The 16119-nt window shown below is 48.6% G+C and overlaps 6 protein-coding genes across 6 annotated transcripts; 2 read left to right on the forward strand and 4 right to left on the reverse strand.

Moving 5' to 3' along the window:
* Positions 1 to 155: 155 nt before the first annotated feature.
* N7520_007307 (alpha-ketoglutarate dehydrogenase subunit KGD4) lies at positions 156 to 586 on the forward strand (the record flags this gene model as incomplete). The annotated part of the gene is made up of 2 exons (XM_057141241.1): positions 156 to 231; positions 306 to 586. The coding sequence occupies 2 exons, from the start codon at positions 156 to 158 to the stop codon at positions 584 to 586; spliced, it is 357 nt and encodes a 118-aa protein (XP_056995247.1).
* A 576-nt stretch (positions 587 to 1162) lies between these two features.
* On the forward strand, positions 1163 to 2970 carry N7520_007308 (RUS1 family protein; the record flags this gene model as incomplete). Its single annotated transcript, XM_057141242.1, has 7 exons — positions 1163 to 1279; positions 1348 to 1431; positions 1465 to 1539; positions 1609 to 1672; positions 1722 to 2062; positions 2112 to 2156; positions 2236 to 2970. 7 exons carry the CDS (start codon positions 1163 to 1165, stop codon positions 2968 to 2970), a joined length of 1461 nt encoding a protein of 486 aa, XP_056995248.1.
* A 468-nt stretch (positions 2971 to 3438) lies between these two features.
* N7520_007309 (regulator of G-protein signaling domain-containing protein) lies at positions 3439 to 4476 on the reverse strand (the record flags this gene model as incomplete). Its single annotated transcript, XM_057141243.1, has 1 exon — positions 3439 to 4476. The coding sequence occupies one exon, from the start codon at positions 4474 to 4476 to the stop codon at positions 3439 to 3441; it is 1038 nt and encodes a 345-aa protein (XP_056995249.1).
* Positions 4477 to 7468: 2992 nt separating this feature from the next.
* N7520_007310 (uncharacterized protein) lies at positions 7469 to 8044 on the reverse strand (the record flags this gene model as incomplete). The annotated part of the gene is made up of 3 exons (XM_057141244.1): positions 7469 to 7644; positions 7714 to 7828; positions 7877 to 8044. 3 exons carry the CDS (start codon positions 8042 to 8044, stop codon positions 7469 to 7471), a joined length of 459 nt encoding a protein of 152 aa, XP_056995250.1.
* Positions 8045 to 11103: 3059 nt separating this feature from the next.
* N7520_007311 (casein kinase I) lies at positions 11104 to 12587 on the reverse strand (the record flags this gene model as incomplete). The annotated part of the gene is made up of 4 exons (XM_057141245.1): positions 11104 to 12084; positions 12134 to 12282; positions 12338 to 12407; positions 12459 to 12587. The coding sequence occupies 4 exons, from the start codon at positions 12585 to 12587 to the stop codon at positions 11104 to 11106; spliced, it is 1329 nt and encodes a 442-aa protein (XP_056995251.1).
* A 1570-nt stretch (positions 12588 to 14157) lies between these two features.
* rtt106 (putative negative regulator of DNA transposition (Rtt106)) lies at positions 14158 to 15785 on the reverse strand (the record flags this gene model as incomplete). The annotated part of the gene is made up of 4 exons (XM_057141246.1): positions 14158 to 14729; positions 14800 to 15156; positions 15248 to 15589; positions 15683 to 15785. The coding sequence occupies 4 exons, from the start codon at positions 15783 to 15785 to the stop codon at positions 14158 to 14160; spliced, it is 1374 nt and encodes a 457-aa protein (XP_056995252.1).
* Between the last annotated feature and the right edge of the window lie 334 nt (positions 15786 to 16119).

Raw genomic sequence — 16119 nt, forward strand, 5'->3', positions numbered from 1 at the left:
TACAACTTCAAAACTCACCAGTCCGCTACTCTTCACATCGGGTCAGTTCGGATACTACCGGGCCCCATTAATTTCGCACACTCTGTGAAATTGACCTTCCTTCCAACACACCACATACATTACGCCACCTCCAACTCTCTTCTCCAACCATCAAAATGCGTGCCACTTTCGCTCTCAGCAACGCTTTCCGCACTCCCCTCATTCGCTTCATTGGCAAGCGTTCTGTGCCCAGTACGTGACCCTTGAAACAGCTCCTAGAAGCTCCCCCCAAAGTTGGACATGAATTCGCGCTAACAACCTTCCAGCTGCCGTGGACCACACTCCTCGCGTTCACCCTGCTTCTCCCGTCGGTACCCTCCCGGATTCCTTCGCTAGCTACCGCGCCAAGGCTCAGCAGCACGGTCCCCTCGGTCGCGCTCAGTTCGGCGGCATTGGTGGCCAGCCTGGTGCCTCCCTCGGCCCCGTTCAACCCCAGGATGGTGCTTTCTTCGATCGCGCTGAGCTTCCCTCTCGCTTCGGTCGTCTGCCCTGGAGCCAAGCCGAGATTGAGGCCATTGAGACCGGTGGTGCGAGCATGTTCGCGTAAATAAGATCAGCCTGGTCTTCTTTCTGCCGGCGGAGATTTATTTTTTTACATATTATACCATGAAGCGATGGGGTACGACACTTCTGTATGGAAGCTGTGCGGTGGAATATTGATACCTGCTGGTGATTGGGTGTCACCACCGCGACTGTTGGAGATGACTCGGGACATGCTCGAGGATAAAATACATCTACCACGGTTTATCCTGCAAGTCTAACGGTCCGTATCTATGGACGATACTTGCGATTCTTTTTTTTTTCTTTTTCCCGCGGTTCATTCTTGATTTCCGAACCTGGCGCTGGTGGTTTTTGGTGTTTGATCTTTGGGCAGCGCAAAGCTTCTCGCTTGCCATTGGAAAAGCAGCGAGTATAGATGTTGGATTTTTTCACTGTGACATATTCAGCTCTGCGAGCATTTGATTGGGAGTCAACCTCCCCATCCAATAAACTATTATTTTACCTACTTCATTTTACACCGTATATTGCATGATGTTATAGGGAACGCGTGTTTCCCCGCACGTGCCTCTCCGACTCCTGCCTGATTCGTGGCTGACTTCCTTTCACAATAAACCACTTCATCATGACTCAGTCCAACAGATTGTCCTTTCATGAAACAGATGAAGCCGATAGTCCAATTGCAACCTATGTCTTTTCCGAGCATGGATCAAAGGGATCTCAAGGGCGGGTTGACGTGATGGTAGGTCTTCGGTGACACTTGGCCCGTTGATATCCTGACATTGGAATTATACTAATATCACTGATCAGACACCCTTGATTTCATCATGGTCCACCAAGCCTCTTGTGGCTACACTGAGTGATATCTTTTTGCCGTCAGGATTCCCACAAAGTGTAAGCGATGACTATCTACCGTGAGTATCCAAGACGGGTTCTCCATCACTCAAAGCTACAGGAGATGTCCAACTATACTCATCCATAATCCGCAGATATCAAATATTCGTAAGTGACTCGACTTGCAATGCAGCAACTCTCTTCAGAGTCAAATCAAATATCAATCCGCATGAATAGGATTCCCTACAAGCATTCTGCAGCTCCATCGCTGGTCTTCTCTCCTCGCGAGCCGTATTGCAAGGTCTGTCAAGTAGTCCATGCCTCAAATCAATGAAACTAACTACCTCCAGGAGTCGGCGTGGGTAATGCCGACGCTTCCCCGACATCTGCTCTTCTTCTACACATCCTACAAGACTCATCCGGCCGCGTCGCAACAATTCTATTTGCGCATCGAGTCGGCACAGCCCTCGAACCAGAATGCAAGACCTACCGGCTAGCAGCCGATATTTTCAATGATATCGCCATGATCCTCGACTGTCTTTCGCCCATGGTCCCTGCCGGTGTCATGCGAGTAAGTATCCTCAGCACAGCGGGAGTCTTACGTGCTCTATGCGGCGTCGCAGGAGGGAGCTCGAAAGCGAGCCTAAGTGCACATTTCTCTCGATGGGGCAATCTAGCAGAGCTCAATGCCGTAAGACCCTCCCTCTCCGCTACGGTTCTCAAAACTAATCCGTATACAGAAAGATTCCTCCCAGGAGACGGTAATCTCTCTCCTAGGCATGCTAGTAAGCCATCCCAGATCATCTCGAATACTAAATGCCAGTGATAGCGATAGTGCCAATGCTAATGCCAATACTAACCTAGGTCGGTTCCGTCGTTGTATCACACATAACCGGCTTCAAAACTACCTGGGCTGCACTCCTCATTCTCCTCGCAGCACATCTAAGTCTAAACTACGCCGCCGTACGATCAGTCCAGATGACAAGTCTAAACCGTCAACGAGCAAATATCGTCTTCTCAGCTTTGCTATCCAAAGAGACTCTTGGCCACATCCACGACAGCCCCGAAGATAACGCCCAATGGACATTCCCCACACCAGCACAAGTAGCACAGCAAGAACGGATCTTCCCCAGAGATGGTGCTCTCGAATGGAGTGCCCCTCAGCGCCAATATCTTGGTACAGCTGAGATAGGTGTGTCTTTGTCTGCATTCTTCAATGCGTCGAGGGCGAGTTCCTTTCAAACACCTATCCCCATGATAAGGCTGCATGAGGTGTTCGCGGAAGAGCAGTATATTCTTTTCCTCTTTCCGCGTAGTAATGGAGGTCCAGCGAAGACTACCTGGCACGCTTCTATACTGTTGAGGAAAGGATGTTCTGTTCGAGCACAGCTGAAAGCTTGGATGCATGCACTCTTGGCTGCACGTGTCTTGTCCGAAGGTGATACCGAGAATGTTTTGCAGGTTATAGAGCAGACGCTTGGGTTTTTGAATGTTGGAGCGAGATGTGAGCGGTATCTGGCAGCTTTAGCTACAGAGGGATGGGTGCTCGATATTGGGGCGTTGGAGACGCGTAGTGGACGACGGATTGCAGCTGAATAAACCGATGATCTACGATTCTTTCTAAAATCTACTGGCCTAATTAAAACATTGAGAGGGGTATCAAGTCTATCAATTCCAAAGAAATACCATCCTATCGTAGCAAGCTATCGACACAGATCCACCTGAAATGAGCACCAGGAAATAAAACGCCCTCCAATCAGTCTATATATGAGATATGGGATATTTTTCCTCAACCAACAAAAAGAAATCATGCTCGCTGAACAATGATTTGAAACTTCAAAGGAAAAAAAAATGTCCACGAAAAAGAAAACGCCGGGTTCGTATGCATGATGCATCGTGATTCTCATACACCGCCAAAATAAATGCTAGCAAATCGGAGCAGGTCGTATTGATGTAAGGTTCAGTGAGGTCGTCGACCAGGGTAGTCGTAGTAATTTTGAGACAGGGAGGTATATCATCAGGTCGGATCGGGTGAAGGGGCGTAGATGTGGGTAAGAGGAGAGTAGCTCAGTCGTCCAGACCGAGGATTTTAGGATCGCGAGAAGAAGCACTGCCAGTGGAGCGCTTCTTGAAGCCCAGCTTCATACCCATCTTCTTCCAGGGGTTCTCAGTGCGAAGTTTGGGGCTGTGCATGGGGAGATGAGGCTCGCTCGCGGGTGGCGTTGAAGGCGGAGTCATGGGCTCTTCAGCGGTAGGACTGGACTGGGGGCTAGAATCATCCGTAAGAGCCATTCCGATCGAGTCGCCACTTGTGCTGATGACTGTAGTCCGCTTTCCGATCGTGTGGACGGCACCGAGAGAGTGGTTTCCACTGCCTAGGGTAGCGGGGAGATCCTTCAGGGATGACTTGGGCGAGATGCGTTTCACACGGGAGCGAACGCGGTTCACGGGGTGTTCATCCAAGCTTGTGCTAGACAGTCTCACGGAATCGTCGGGGGCGAAAGGAGGTTCGGATGGGTACACTGATGGAGAAGTAGTGTGACTGTTGAGGAAGGGTAGGAAGATGGATTCCTCCATCAACTCGTGGATGTTCTTCACAGCAAAGTCGAGGGTCTCGGGAGGGGGCGGAATAGCAGGATTACGGTGGTGGAGGAGGGCATCACGGATTTCACTTGAGAGGTTGACTTCTCGTGGGGCGCCCGGACAGATATACGCCATTAATAACCTTTGCCACAGCATCTGCAGGTGTTGAGCCTCGGGGGTGTCGGTCGGATCCCCTAATCGATCGACCAGCGAGAGGTATGTTTCCCGGTATCGTTTCGCCTCGAGGGTGAATTCGAGGGTCTCGAGACAATGATTCTGAGATAGGTAGGCCATGAAGGCACTGAGGGTATATGGAGGGGGGGCGGTATTGGCCAATACCTCGTCGAGGGTTGGTCGCATGGGACAAAAGGCTCCCGAAACGGCCAGACTGACAGGACGGGAGCCAGAGGATTCCATATCCTCGTCGGAGTCACTATCCGACGAGGTTGGGGATAATTCTGGGGTGGTGGTCGGCGAGAAGTTCCAGAAGAAGGCAGGCGCCAAGGTCTTCTTTTTCAGCATTGCGGACAGAGTTCGGCGGGGTCCCTGAAACCGTCGTCTTCTCACCGGTCCCCTATGTGATGGGCGGGAATCCAGCGTGGACCGAGGAAATGGTATTATATAAATGGGGATGTTGAAGCATAAAAGGATCAGAGTTGTGTTAAAAGGTAAAAAGGACAGTAAAGAGGTTTATGGGTGAGAGTTAAGGAAAATGTTACCAAAGACCCAAAGACCCAAAGACCCCGTTTTACTCCACTCCACTCACACTTCCAGAATCATTCGGTCGATCATGACGATACTGTTAGCCACCGGTAATATTACAATACGAATGCAGGGGGAAGTTCCAGAAGGCTATGTGGCCATTAATTAGAACGCGTGGCGATTTCCATCAGTTTGGTCCAATACTAGCCATGTATTCTCCTATCATTTTCCAGAATTTCATCGAGATTCTCCTATCAACTACTCCGTACCTAACAGCCTAATCAGCCTAATCAAAGCCAAATTGGCCAATCTTTAGTCTTGGTGGCCCCACGAGTATTCCAACTCGCGCTAAGCACGCCATTATCCGGTCTCGGAATGTGAATCTTCTCCAAAGACCCACGGTTCCAGTTTGATTGAGACCAATCATATATAATCATCATTGTGGATTCATCTGGCTTGGTGACACACACACATCCCTTACGTTAGTAATATGTCCTTCGTCATTCCCTTTTTGCCCTGCCGATCTTCAATTTGGTTTACCTATTTCCTATCCTGGGAATTTTATTATGTTCAAATGTTTCTTTGTTAACTACAGTACATACTACTTACAATCATGAAATTCTCGGAATCCTTGCGATAGAATAAATAAATTAAAGAAATGAAAGAAAAAAGCGGATCTTCTAGAATTCTAGAATCCGTGAGATCCACGATCGCCACACCCGATCCCCCGAGACAGAATTTTTCTTTTTTAAATGTGACATTGATCCTGGTGCCTGTAATCGTGCAGGGATCGCGTTTATACTCGCCACTCTGTTGACTCCAACACGCATGCCAAGTCAATAACTGCATGGTTCTCCTATTTATCCCGATACATTTCCTCAATGTTGAAGTTTTCAATTTTACTCCGTACTCCAACATTGTTCGGGCCCGAAGGAAACCGAACCAACCTTGGTAGACATTTGGGGCTCTCAAGGGCCTGGAAATCCTGGTAAATGATCCACATCTGACTCATTGATAAGCCCGGGGAATGACCATCCATGATAAGACTGTCCAGTTGGCTATGCAATTGAATTACAGTACTGTATAACCCAATCCCTTTTCCTCGATAAAGTACTCCGTATATAAAATCAACGGTCGAAGCCCAGCATATCCCTTGCTTAGTACTGCTAATCTGTAAGCCAAGAACCAATCCAACCCACCATGCATGCACCTAAGCAGCCTCTTTCTAGAGCCGGAGTCCACCTACCCATACATGACCTCTCATTTCCCTCAAACTCTACTAACCCCCTTCTCTCTCCAGATCCACCATTTCCCCGACCCTAAGACCTCGGTAATCAGCAATCAGCAAGGATTCCCCACATCGTGCGCACGGGAGCATACTTTCCCCCCCTTGCCGTCCTCTCACGCTTCTAGAATTACGCCAGGTCGGCTGTAAGCGACTCGTCCAAACGAGGCGTATGGGGTACCTTAGCCGTGCATATGGAGCCACAGGTCTCGTGTCCGGTACTCAAGGAAAATGGATTAACCAGCTTAATTGGTCCATCGGTTCTTGAACTTCGTTACTCAAACCTCCTAGTAACTACCAAACAAGCACTAGTCAGTAACGCCATAACTACAGACCCTTACAGTGACTGGACAAAAGTATTTGCTCGCCAAATGTGGACCTTGGGGTGCAAATCCTGTTGTCCAGTCACTGTACCATAATACCACAGTTACCGCATGACGTGCAGCCACCGGTTATGGTCTTTTCCGATCGATCGCAGCTGGAGACAAGAAAAGATAATGACAAAAAGTAAAACGCTACTGTGCTGTACAGATTCTCAGATCATCCCCACCACTGTCAATGTTCCAGACTTTGATCCCGTCGCAGTCGATCAAACGGAACACGGCAGAAGCCGCGAATGACCTCATGGCCCCACACAATCGGCCAAAATCTTGATTTTCAATGGGCCCAAGGAAGGGGAAAAACCTTCTATGGAGTATGAAGAAAAGAGCAAAACAAAAAAATTTGAATGGGTCTCTACAGAGTACGGAGTACGTGTCGTGGAATCACCATAATAAACAAATCGAGTCAAAAAATAGCAGGACATGCAGGTGGATATTACATACAGCAAATGGGCGCTACTTGAAACAATCCCAGCCACAGAGATAAGAGCTACAGTACTGTAGAAATAGAATTGGAACAATTACAAGATCAATTGCGTCTTAAACCATGTGGATCTGAGGCTAACTTGCTTTTCCGGCCTAGTGATCACTAGCTCCTGTTAATTCCAGTATATCTTGGAAGAACCAGAACTCGTCTCGAGAAGATTTGAATGATAGTGGAGAACCATTGTACTGAAATTAGAGGATCTGCACTACTGTAGGTAGTATTCTTGTTTTGAAGATCTCCATTGGTCCACTCTGTCGTGTCGAAACGTTCCTATACAATCCTTGCACATGGAGTTTGGCCCCCAACCTTGGAAATTATATAGCCGCTGGACTCGTTTCAGCTAGATTATTTCGGCATTATCCACGATCGGAGATCTAGCCCTGCCTTCCAATGACGGAGGCTAAAAACTCCACCTGAAGGATTAGATCGAATTCTGTAAAGAGATTTCATTCATGTTTTGCATACGAAATCCCGCGTTGCTATGATGTAACTATTCGGCCCAACTAAGTAGTTAAGTTCTGGTTATCAATGATCTACTGTAAGGATTTCACGGCCAATTCTTAATCTTAATTTAGTTTTCATTTTATTTATATTTTTTCCCATACATACATATGTATGTAACATTGGATAAAATAATGTGCTCGGTACATATGTTATGGCCTACTTAGTCCACACACTAGCATCATATCCATCCATCCAGTCCGTATAATCTTTCCCGGAAGCAACCCAACCTTTAATACCACCTTCAAGAACTAAACTCTGTAAATCCGTATCTTGATTCTCAAGGTAATCCGCAAACCACGCGGCCGCACGAGTCCCGCGTCCTCCGCTTGAGCCTATACAAAGGTAAGGACCCATGTTTGAACGCCACCCGCTTATGCAAAGTATAAACAAGCGAAACTCACCACAGTACCAAAGCACGTGTTTGACATTACCACCAGAAAGAGCAGTGTACAGAGTTGGGAGAGAAGGGTAGAGAGACTGGGCAGGTAGATTCAATGATCCGCGAATGGTGCCACCCTAATCCAATTATTTAGTTAGGTTAGGCTAGGGCTGGGGTTTCCATACCTCGAAATCCGAGCGTCGGAGGTCCACTAGGATAAAGTCCTTTCTACCTTCTTGTAGCCATTTTAGGACTTCTACTCGTGATACGGTTGGGGCGGTGGATTTCGGCGTTGGGTAGGCTGCATGCCAGGGTTGAGCTGGCGTATCGGTAGCATTGTTGGATTTTGACATGATGTGGATTCTCAAGGGTTGACGTGAAAGAAGTCTCGGGTTATCCTTTCCAGCCAGGTACGGATGTTGTTCTGCTAGTAGATAGGTGCATCAGACTAGTGATATGATTGGGTCGAAGAAAGGTCCAACCGTTCCCCGCGGGAAAGAGGTCACATGGATCGCAATGGAATTTGGTCAATTTGATTGGTTGGATATGGGGCGGCTGGGGACCTACTTGGGGATCACCGAAGTCTGTTTCTGCCAAAAGTTGAGGTTATTGTTTGTACTTCGAGATATGGTTTTCTACTGACTCGCGGATTTGGGTTCTACGAGGCCGTGAAGTGGCTTATCTTGCTTTCAAGTTTCAAATAAATTAACGTGATACTTTTAATAGTCGAGTCTCCATTCTGCGGGGTTATGCATCTGTACTTCCGTCTAGTCAATCAATTGCTTTCCCCGATGATTTCCCTTAGCTTGGGACTTGACTCCGCACTGCTGCCCAAGCACAAGCAGAGCTTAAGCTCTCTCCATAGTCAACAGCTGCACCCCGTATAATAATCCCGTTTGAGCTCCAAACATTCCAAGGAGCTCTCAGACCCATTCTATCTCCATTAGCTTCCCCAGATATGTCCATTCAGATCGAGTTGATATCCCAATTGATCTACCTGGAGAGGTCCGAGCAACATCCGACAGGCCGGTATCAGTGATCAAGAAGCATCCCACAGACAAGTCTTCCACGCTCCAAAAACACTCACACACGCACCAATCCAAGGGGACAAAGAAAGAAAACCCTGCAACATGACATGACCCGATCTCTGCAGAAACCCGAGTCCTGACCACACAGTAATGACAACACCACACCACACCACACACAACACAGCCACGACGATCCCATCATCCCACAGTCCCAAACCAAGCCAGAAAAGAACCTGAAAAGAAGAAAAGAAAGAAAAAAACCACTAACTGCGTGGCTGCGTAGGCCCGACTAATCAGAACAGAGCAACGTGCAGCGCCAAGAGTGACCACAACATCCCAGATGCGGGGATAAACCGACATGATTGGACAAACCAAAGTCAATCACAGATACAGCTGAAATTCGTGACCGAGGCCCGACAAGAACGTAGATCAACCCAGGGTACACCTTAGGTGGCTTGACTATATATGGTGTATACCACACATCAGGAAAGACATATGAGTCCCTGCTGCGGGAGGGTATAGGCTATACTGCACGCTCATTGGTATTCGATGTTTACTAGTGATTTCTGTTTCTGTATGTACCGGGGGTTTCGGGGTTTGACTTTTTCAGTCTAGCTTGGTGTATCGCATGTTCATTGAGTTTTGGTGGATTTAGCATAAGCTTCAAGGCCCCTGTTCTGCAGTAATTCTAATCCTTATTTGTGGCAAACGGGATGAGGCCACTAGATGGTCCATGTTGTTTGTTAATCTGACCATAGGGTATATAAAGTTAACCGGGTGGCGGGCGCATCGTCAGTGGCATGTGTTTGGGGTTGAAGTGATTGGATGACTTGTTTCTGCTCATTGGTATGGAACCTGAATTGAGTTATGTCCTTGCAAGACGATTTGGACAGTGATAATGTACTGTTGATCGGTCGCCACTTCGTACATATGTATGCAAAGCGGCGTCAAAGGTTGTGATAGTGGCTTGAGAATCTTTCTTTTGTGAGATCATCAGACTGGCACCCATGTAGAGACATGTTTTGGGTATAGATGTTAGCGGGATGATACCATAGCCCTGGATTCTGTAGACCTTTGTCCTAGACATGGTTTCAAGCTATTGAGTCGAGCTCAGTGAACCATTCCGAGACAGGCTGGTTCAGACTACTCCGTACTCTACGATTATTGGTAGAGCTACGTTCATCTACAGAGCACTCGCTAATAAGCACGCAAATGTATTAGTCGCCTACTCCGAAAAAGCAGGAATTATGTACGCCGCTCGGACGCGTAAAGCTCCAGGCCAAGGCATCAGAACCAGAAAGAAAACACAAAGAACAATGCTATCTTATGCCATACACTACCAGAGAACAAACAAGAAAACTCGCTTCTGAAACAGAGCAAGACACAAACAAGACGATTATAGACACGGGCAATAGATTCGACAGGGTGAAACAATCAAAAGACAATCCAACAAGAGGTGAGGGAAATGGCCAGGAGAATATATGCATACGTCGTTCCGCCTGGTTCGGTAAGACGACTTGACATGGCCATGAGAATGCAAGACACGGGAGGCCCGCGAAAAGAGAAACGACAGGTCAGGAGGAAATTGCCCAAATAGAATCCGAAAGAAACATGCACATGCAGAAGCTCATCCTACCCGGCGGCAGGATGAGACGGATCCAAAACTGCTCCCGTGAACCATGATGAAGACTTTGAAACCTTGTCGACAGTCTTCACCCGTCGTCCTCTGTACAGCGGACTACCCGTTGCCTGGTTAGAACAAAGCAAGTAAAGCACATTATGTTCTGACCAAATGCAGGAGTACCCTTGCAAGATCCCCAATCTAGGACAGCCCTACGGAAGTGAGAGCCAGTTGGAGAGCCAGTTGAATGATGACCCCCAAAACCTGCTCGTTGCCATGAGACCTTGGGATTAGACGGTGAACGCCAATTATAGTGATTATGCAAAAATGGGCAAGGCAAGGGAAAAAAATCTCTCAAAAATTCGCCGTTCCCAGCCGTAGCACCGTGAAAAGAAAAAAAGGGGAGGGGGATGAAGACGTAAGCATCAATGAGAGAAAGGTCGTTCTACCCACATGCGAGTTGTAGGCTGAAGCGTCGAATGGGAAGAAAGAGTGTCAAAAGGGGGTGTGGCCATGTATGGAAACTGGTCATCACCTGGACAATGCCAGGGGACGCAAGTTACCTGGTCGGGATGGCCGAAACAAAAGAAACCAGACAGACAGTCCCATGCCGACTTTGTTGTTATTCTTCGGCCGTATTCGAATATCGTGGGCAGAGCAGAGAAAAGTAGGCCGAGTCCTACCAGGATGCGGCGTCGCTCCGAGTTCAACCTGGATCTCGAAATGAGCGAGCCGCACACAACTGGAGGGAACCACAGCGTGATCACCTACCGCAGCAGAGAGCCTTCATGACCTTCTGGGCGAAAGTGGGCTGCGGGTCATTTTGCGCGCCGCCGACCTGTTGGTTGTTCAGGCCTTGGTTGCCGGGGCTTCCGTGGCGAGGGAGATGAGCGTTGGAGTTTTGGAACTGCGCTGTGGTCGATGCGGCTGGAGTCCCGCTCTCAATGCCCCCGCTAGCACGTTTAGCTGGCATGCCACTGCCGCTTGGGCGGTCTCGGGGTGTTTTCCCGGGTCCCTTGGCTGGAGAGGGAGGAGGGGGCTGGGCGGCGTTTAAACGGTCGGCCGTCACTCCAGGCCGTTGTTGGCTGTGGCGCATCTGGCTCCCGTGGAGATCGCGCCCCGTCGAGGTCTGGTGCTGATTCTGGAGATGAGCTTGTGACGAGTACGACTTGTAGTCCCATCCACGGCCATTGTTGAGCTTCATCCAGTCGTACTCTCCATCTTCCACGTCTCCGCCATTCTTGAGGGCTTGAGTTAAAATATCACGGAGGTAGTCGTAGTCGGGAGTGTCCTCGAATCCAAGGTTGCGCACGTAACTGAGGTACTTGTTGAATTCCTCTGGGTAACCATCACAGAGATCCTTGATAGCAGTCGTCTGCTTCTTCTCACCAATCTTCTCATATTTTTGCTTGTTGGTGGCAGCCTTCAGGCCCTGCCAGGGGAGACCTCCTCTCAGGAAGTACATGAAGACGTGTCCCAGGGCCTCCAAGTCATCACGTCGGGATTGCTCCCGGCCGAGATGTGTGTTGATGGACATATACCGGGCGGTACCAGACAATGACTTGCGCTCACGGTATGGGATGTGCTGCTTGGTCTTGGGATCACGGTATTGCTTGGCCATGCCGAAATCGACGACGTAGATGACGTTGGCAGACTTTGTGCCCGGGCGTCCAATAAGGAAGTTGTCGGGCTTGATGTCCCGGTAGATCAAGTTCTTCTCGTGGATTGTTTGCACGCGCGAGAGCTGGAAGACATTAGCTGTGATGCCTAACGCAAGACCTAGTGAGACGTACCATCTGCTTGGCGACCATGACAACAGTCTTGGTGGAGAATCTGCGGTTGCAGTGGTCGAAGAGATCCTCCAGACTAGGACCAAGAAGGTCGATCACGAGAATGTTGTGCAACCCCTCCTGTCCAAAGTAATAAACATTAGGAATGCCGGCTGTGAGAAGAGATTAGCCAACCGGTGGAGCGACATGTCAACATTCGGCACTTACGGCATCCAACCAAGATCTTGTACGTCCGGTACTCATCACGGAGCTGGGGAGCATCGCTTTTGCGAGGTTCCTGTTTCGGTCAGTTCATTGAAACATGTGGTGTTTACGGGAGAAGACGCACGAATTTGATAGCGACCTGCTGGTTGTTAAGGAGGTTGGTGCCCTCGAAGATAACACCAAAGGATCCCTCTCCAATTTTCTTGCCCACTCGGTAGTGGACGCCCACCACATTCGATGAAGACGACGCCATAGATGCGGGTGCAAAGGTTGCGATCAGAAACTAGAACTTTCAATCACGGGGATGTCAGGGACGCAGACACGTGACGGGGAGTCTAAACCGCAATCAGCACGAGGGCGAACAGCAGGGACCATGAGAAGTCACAACAGTGACAATTGCGGGAACATACACTGCGAAGATCTCTGATCGTCAACCAAAATAATCCCGGTCACTTCAATAGATGCAGAGCTCCGTCGATGTCACTGGTTCGCGCAGTATCGTTGAGCCGAGGGACGTTTGTCTAGTGTGACAAGACGGAGAAATGCCTTGGAAAAGTTTCCAATTGAGACAGGAATAGGAATTGGGCGTGTCGGGGCAGGAATTGGAGACCTGGCGGTTGGAGAATCGAACGGGGCAACTCTGGGGGCGAATCCAGTCGGGGCCAAGCGCAGATGCGGACGGTGGCGAACGAAAGGAGGCACAACGCTAGACAAACGAAGCGAACCAGGAGAAAACGAGCACCGACAGTACTCGACAACGAGTACAAGCCGCACTGTTTGGAAGAGAAGGGGAGGGGGAGGGTGTGGAAGGGGGTTTGTGGATGAGGAAGAAGAGAAGAGAGGGAGAAGTTGGAAGAAAGGGAGAGGATGGTATTGCCAGTGTATTTGGTACAAGGAGACAACGAAAGGTGCAGGCTGAAGCGCCTGAAATGGACGATCGCGGGTGGTAATTACCCGTAACCCTGTAACCTTGGAGTGTTGGGGGGAAAAGGACATGGACTCTTACACTACTCCCTAGACTAATTTGCTTAGCGCTACGAACTTCTCTATAACATTTGAAAGATCAGGATTTCTATAGGTGAAAAAATATGTTGTCATGATTCAACCAAGGAAAAAAAATCAGTTGCTTCACTTAGGGTTTCGTCAAACGCCCAATTGTAAGACTAAGGTGCCTGGTTGACCTGGCCTATTGCTGGCGCTTCCCTGCGTCACAGATGCTGCAGGCACTAGGAAACTTGAGAAGGTCCACAACATTTGAATCTAATAGTGCATATTTCGGGTGGTGACGGAAGAAACGAATTAATATTTACCTGTTCTGAGAGCCCCCGGTTTTTTTCTAGCTTGGGATTTTTTGTAATTTTTTTTCCATCTTTACCGCTCTCAGGGGAGGTTTGTCTGGGCTGGGTCTGGAATGCGTTTAATCAAGCGGTAAGATTGCGGTCTTGGCATCCGGAGCTTCATCAGTTTATAGTTAGGAGCTAAAACGAATACAACAATTAAACCTATAGATCTCATCGGAAACATTAAAATTCTTGTACAAATAAACCTTTTTTTTATATTTGCCAAGCCAATATTTATTACTTATCCAACTGACAGCTGCAAAAGGTATACAGTTTCATCTGTTGCATTTGACACGTCTGCGACCCACTGGGCGATCGTTCGGGGCTAAGATACGGTGTGAATGCTAGTTGTTTCAACAGAACGTCATGCAAGCCGACCTATTTGCTGGATTCAATTGGCCTATAATTTCGATCCAAAAAATCTTCGTGGCACAAGCTAACCTCGGAGAAGATCGATGCGAGCTGTTCATCATCAGGAATGACCTAGGCCTCATTGTCAGGTTGCTGGTTGATGAGATCTTCATCTCCATCCGCATCTTGCTCGGCATCTTCCTCTTCCTCATCTTCATCGTCATCATCATCGTCATCGTCGCTGTCTTCATCACCGCTGGAGCCGCTTCCTTCGCTATCACCATCGGTCCCAGGGTCATAGTCCTCCTCATCTTCTTCTTCCTCTTCTTCAAGCTCCCGTTGAGCCTTTTGCAGCTCACTTTCCTCTTCTTCACCACCGCCCTCGACGGCAGCTCCATCATGGTTCTTGCCAGCATTGACATTATACACCTTTGCGCGCCGGGCATCAGCTAAACTTGCATCCTGCAGACCATGTCGTTTAATGTAGGCATCGATCCCACTAAAGTCGGCTTGGTCTATCATCTGAAATTCAATTTCCATCTGGTCTTCTTCAGAGCCGTTACGTGGGCGAACCAGGAAATTGAGATTGAATGTCCGCTGAAGAACGGACGTATATGAAACGGATTCGATCGTGTCGAAGGAAAAGAACAGAAGCGGCTTCTTGAAAGCAAACAGAATTCCAGTGGACAAAAGGAAAAGATATCCTTGAGAAAAGGCACGTCAGTATCAATGTAGGCCAAAACAGCTCTATAACAGCTTCCAAGGGATACATACCTTCTTTACTGCCCCGGAAGGCTTTGACATGATAGGCCTTCTCACCCTTACGGTGAGCCTCGGGCATAGCGCTCACAAACTGCCTCTCATCAGGCCGCACAACGTTCGTATTCGGCATGGTATCATTCAGAATCTTTCGGATTAGAGCTTCCGCAGTCTCGCCCTCATTTTGACCGATCTGCTGCCCCGATCCAGAGAATGCAGCTTTCGCTGGGCCATCGGCCACAGTAAACACCATACAATCTGCACTAGGCACGCCCTCTGGTGGTGGTGTGATTCCATCAGCATACTCTGGAATGATACAAAAGTTGAACTGTTTCTGAGTCTTCTCTGGCACCGGGAGGCACAAGGCATGACCTAGATTGCAAAAATTTAGATTAGTTCATTGTCCCGTTCACTAATTTGAATCACAGAAGAAAGAAAAAGCAAATGAATTTCAAAGACTCACGGATTCTATCCATGGGAACCGCAAATTCAATCTCTTTTGTAGCTTGATTCCTTGCACGAAGCCCGCCCCCACTCGTTACCTCGAGCATAAGCTTCTTGCGCTGAGGTATAGCGAAGGACACATCCTGAACATAGAATTGAACCGGGGCATTAGGATCCTTCAAATCCGCCGATGACACCGCCACCGGTGGCTGACCGTTTTCTATCTTGCGCTTTTTTGCGGCAGGGCCATTGCTGGGCGGCGGCACGAACGGAAGGGAAGTTGTATTGGCAGTCCTGGCCAGCAGGGAGGAGGTGTATCGTGCGAGGTCCTTAAATAAGGGTTCGTGATAAGGTGTAGAGCCTAGAAGATCGAAATCGATGACGGTCAGTGTGTGGGCGACAGGGTGATGGTCATCGCCATCGGGTGGGCGTAGATGCGCCGTTGGCTACGCACCGATCGCATCGTAGACTCGTTGCTTTAGAGATGGTTCGGTCGCAAAAGCCTCTTCGATCTCGGCAATAGGGGCGCCGGTCGAATTGACTGCTGCAAATGCCATATTTTATCCAGCTGCCCGGAGGTAAAAGCTGTTTGAAAGGGAGCCGGGAGGGAAGTTGGATCAAGAATGATTGCCCAAGCGCGGAACTTTCTATCTCCCTGGCAGATCCGCGGATCGTCATACGAAAACCCTACATAAGAACTGCATCTTTGTAAGAACATCATGTACTCGAGATGATTATATGTCTACGTTGTATTTATGGGCAAATGATTGTGCATGAACTCAAAAAAATAGATATAGGCGCAAATTTCTATGCTAGTAAAATACATGTAGGTTTATACAAATCGCTATCTTGCAAATCAAAGACAACTGCAGCTTTCGCTGTCGCGTTCAT

This window comes from Penicillium odoratum (assembly GCF_028828045.1).
Source record: "Penicillium odoratum strain IBT 22623 chromosome Unknown utg000005l_segment0_segment0, whole genome shotgun sequence".
NCBI classification, from domain to species: domain Eukaryota; kingdom Fungi; phylum Ascomycota; class Eurotiomycetes; order Eurotiales; family Aspergillaceae; genus Penicillium; species Penicillium odoratum.